Source organism: Numida meleagris, chromosome 6, assembly GCF_002078875.1.
Source record: "Numida meleagris isolate 19003 breed g44 Domestic line chromosome 6, NumMel1.0, whole genome shotgun sequence".
NCBI lineage: Eukaryota > Metazoa > Chordata > Aves > Galliformes > Numididae > Numida > Numida meleagris.
The window spans coordinates 1,362,173-1,365,913 of NC_034414.1; the positions used below are offsets into that span (position 1 = coordinate 1,362,173).

At 69.1% G+C, this 3,741-nt stretch overlaps 2 protein-coding genes across 2 annotated transcripts; both read right to left on the reverse strand.

The window, feature by feature from the left end:
• POLD4 (DNA polymerase delta 4, accessory subunit) lies at positions 1-356 on the reverse strand (the record flags this gene model as incomplete). Its single annotated transcript, XM_021401204.1, is given in 1 exon segment — positions 1-356. A coding segment is annotated over 1 exon segment (155 nt), but the record flags the coding sequence as incomplete, so codon positions are not given.
• Positions 361-1,986, reverse strand: LOC110400877 (glycine N-acyltransferase-like protein 3). Its single transcript, XM_021401207.1, has 5 exons — positions 1,608-1,986; positions 1,407-1,527; positions 1,311-1,325; positions 1,147-1,267; positions 361-965 (listed from the first exon to the last, which is right to left on the reverse strand). The coding sequence occupies exons 1-5, from the start codon at positions 1,935-1,937 to the stop codon at positions 545-547; spliced, it is 1,008 nt and encodes a 335-aa protein (XP_021256882.1). The 5' UTR covers positions 1,938-1,986; the 3' UTR covers positions 361-544.

A 3,741-nucleotide genomic window follows, 5' to 3' on the forward strand; every position in this document is an offset into this window, starting at 1 on the left:
TGCGCGGGGCTGGGGGGAGAGGGCCGCGGGGGCGGGGCTACCGGGATCCCCCGGCGCTTTCCGCTCCGCGCCGCTCTTCGCTCTTTGCCCGCGGCGCGGGTCCGCGCCCGGTGTCTCCGCGGGAAGCAGTCGGTGATCCGCCCGCCGCGCTCCATGCCCCGCGGGGCCGGCTTCGGCCCGCCTCGGTTCCCCCCCGCCCTGCGGACGCGGACGCCGCCGCGGCCCCGCTTTGCTCCGGCAGCACGGCCCGTCGTGATCGGCCGCGGGGCTGCCCGCTCGGTTCCGGTTTCGGTTCGGCCGCTTTCTGTTTGCTCCGTGAGGGCGTGGTTTCGCCGTCACGCCGTTTTGCTCGGGCCGGGCCGTCTCGGTTGCTCGGTTCGTCGGGGCTGTTTTTAATTCCGTTTCCTTCGCTTGTTCGCGCCGTCGCGGTTGTTTTGCTGCCCGTTTGGTCGATCGCCGCTTCACGCACCGCGGCTCTTTGGGGCGTCATTTGCTTTTTATTTGCACGTTTCTCCCCGGGGTTTTGGGCGGGGGGGGGGGACACTCAGGGCGCAGCCCGCGCCAGGCTCGGGTTGTGCAGCACGAAGCGGCACAGCCCCGGCAGCCGGCGGTGCCCCAGCTCCTCCTGCAGCCGCTGCATGCCCCGGTTCCCCGTGGCCGTGTGCCCGTACGCCGGGAAGCCGCGGGCGTGCGCCCGTCGGGCGGCCATGATCGTCAGCGCCCGCATGAACCCGCGGCGCCGCTGGGCCGGCACCGTGTAGCCGTGGGCTCCCGCTGCGAAGCCGTCGCTCAGCACCCAGCACAGCGGCTCCCCGGCCGAGCCGTGCAGGCACAGGTGGGGGAATCGGCGCAGCAGCTCCCCCAGGTAGCGCCGGCTCCACGCGTTCCCCCCGTAAGGCCACGTCGAGTCCAGCAGGTCCACGTGGGCCGGGTTCAGCGCGCCCAGCTGCACGTCGGGATCCAGGCTGCGGGGGGGGGGGGTGTAGCGCTGGGGTTAGCGTTAGTTAGGGCTAAGGTTGGGATGGGAACGCGGCCACACGTGGGGATGGGATGGGGGAAGAGTGAGCTGGGGGCATAGGGGTATATATGGGGGTATAGACAGGGACTGGAATGGAAACAGGATAAGGAGGTGGGGCTGAGGCTCACTGGGGCTCGGGTAGAGTGCTGGGGTCGGGGTGCAGGTACGTGTAGTACTCGGTCACCTCCAGCTCCACGCCCTTGACCAGTGCCATGTCCTGGGACGCCGTCAGCACGCCGTCCTGCAGCCCTGGGGACGGCAGCAGCAGGGCCCCGCTCCCCCGTGTCCCCACGCTCGCCCTCGTTCCCTGCCCTTCATGGCCCAGCACCGCCGCCCAGCTCTCCCACTGCCCCTCATCCCACCGGCGTCCCCACAGAGATGTCCCCACCGAAGATGTGGAAAGCAGTGTCCCAGCGCATGCAGCCCGGGCTCTCGAGCAGGGCCCGGTAGGCACCCAGGTCCCGGTAGAAGGCTGCGTGCAGGCTCCTGTAGCTGTCGTTCACCGGTGCCTGGGGGGCAGGATGCTGAGCCCCCTGGCACAGGCACAGCACAACCCCCCCCACACCCTCCCCACGTCCCTTCTGGCCACCTCTCCTCTGCGCCGCGCCAGCACGGCGCCGAAATCGGGCCAGGTGTCCACCGCCACCTCAAAGTCCCCGGGGTTGCCGCGGTTGATGTTCAGCACGGCCCCATACACCTGCAAGCCCAGCACCCGGCGCTCAAGTGGGTGGCAGAACCCAGCCAGGCTGGGGTTGGCAGAGGCGGGCTCGGGGACGACACCCAGGGGTGACAGGGAGGGGACGGGGCGGCCCCACGCTCCCCTCGGTGGGGGGTTGCTCACCGGCAGGGAGCGGGGCAGGCTGCTGCGTAGGGCGGCCTCCAGGCGCTGCAACTGGGCCGGGCACGTCAGGATCCGCATGGCCCTGCTGGAGAGCCGGCAGTGACGGGACCCCACGGGCACCCCGTCCCTGTCCCATGGCCGTTACTTACGTTGTGGGCAGGCAGTGACGGGGCCGTGTCCCAGGGCTGCCCGTCGCCGTCACGGGTGGGCGAGTGCCCCTTGGCCAAGAGCGTCCCTGGGGGTGGGTGGTGGGCAGGGTCCATCCCACGGGGCATAGGGCACGGGGCAGCCCGCTGCCTCACGTGGCCTCAGCGTCACCTGGATGGTGACGGGGACCTGGGGATCGCCAAGCCCTCACTGGGATGGCGATGGGGACGCCCGTAGCCCCGCTCTGATGGCGGTACAGCGAACCCCCGGGTGCCGTGGGGTTGGTCGTGAGCTGATCCCTGGGTGCCACGAGGCTCTGCAGTGGTGGCACAGGGGTCCCCAAGCTCGTCCCTGTCTACGTGGCACTGAGGCCGTGGGGGCACAGGGGTGCAGGTGCTCGAGGGCTCCCCCAACACAGGACCCATTCCCCTGTGCCCCGAGTGAGGGCACCCGCTGGCAGGCAGCGCTGGAGAAAGGCTTTTATTTGTTAATACAAGAATAGATCTTCTGCAATAAATACCCTAATAAATAACATCTCCAATAAATAAACACGCATAGACGCACCGAGACGGCGGCCCTGGGGCTCTGCCCCGGCCCCGCCCCCAGGACAAGCCCCGCCCCCCCCCGCGGGCCCGTGGGCGGGGCTCGCGGGTTGCTAGGCAACGGTGGGAATGGAGGCGGAGCTTCGGGCAGCCGGCTGTGCTGTGCGGGTGGGCGGGGCTTCGTGCGCCAGGGGGGCGGGGCTTAGTGTGCCCGGGGGGCGGGGCTTAGTGCGCTCGGGGGCGGAGCCTACTGCTCCCGGGGCGGGGCCTATTCCTACGCTCAGGAGGGTTGGTCCGTTTCGGGGGTAAGCGGGGCTTACTGCTGCCGTGGGGCAGGGCAGGAGATCGCTGCTCCCAGCCCCACAGCGGCCCAGACAGCCTGGAGGGGATGTGGGGAGGCTCGCGGGAGCCCTGTCCCTTAGGATGTGGCGGTCAGGAGCCCCAGCCATTCAATTAAGGCACAGCGGTGACGGGGGGGATGCCGGGTGGCGCTGGTGGCGCTTTGGGATCGAGGTCCCCATACCTTAAGACCTAGTGGTGACGGTGGGGACGTGGAGCGGCTTCAGTGGCACTTTGGTATCGGGAATCCCATCTGTCAAGGCACAGCAGTACGATGGTGCAGACGGGGGGGGGGGGGTTCGGTGGCCCTCCGGGACAGAAAGACCATCCGTTAAGGCACGGTGTGACGTGGGAAGGCTTCGGTGGCACTCTGGGATCAGAAGACCTGTCCCTTAACGAACGGTGGCGATGCCGGGGACGTGGAGTGGCTTTGGTGGCATCTCGGAGTCAGGAACTCCACCTCTCAAGGCACAGTGAGGAATACGTGGGGTGACTTTGGTGGCGCTTGGGGATCAGGATCGTTCCGGCCAAGCGGAGATGGTGGGGACGCGGCGTGGCTTCGGTGGCGCTTTGGGATCCAGATCCCCTTCCAGGAAGGGCGAGCGGTGACAGCGGGGACACGATGCGGCCGCTGCCGTGGGGGCCGGGAGCCCCGTAGCCCCGCAGCGAGGCGGGGGCCCTCAGAAGCCCCTGGCCTCCAGGCGTAGCGTGACCACGGCAGGCGGCACCTTCTTCTTGAGGCGGTTGAAGTCCTTGGCCGAGCGCCACAGCCACGTCTGCAGCTCCTTGAGCAGCCAGAAGTCATCCATCTTCTTCAGAAAGTCGTTGGGGGCGGCGGGGGCGCCGGGGGGAGG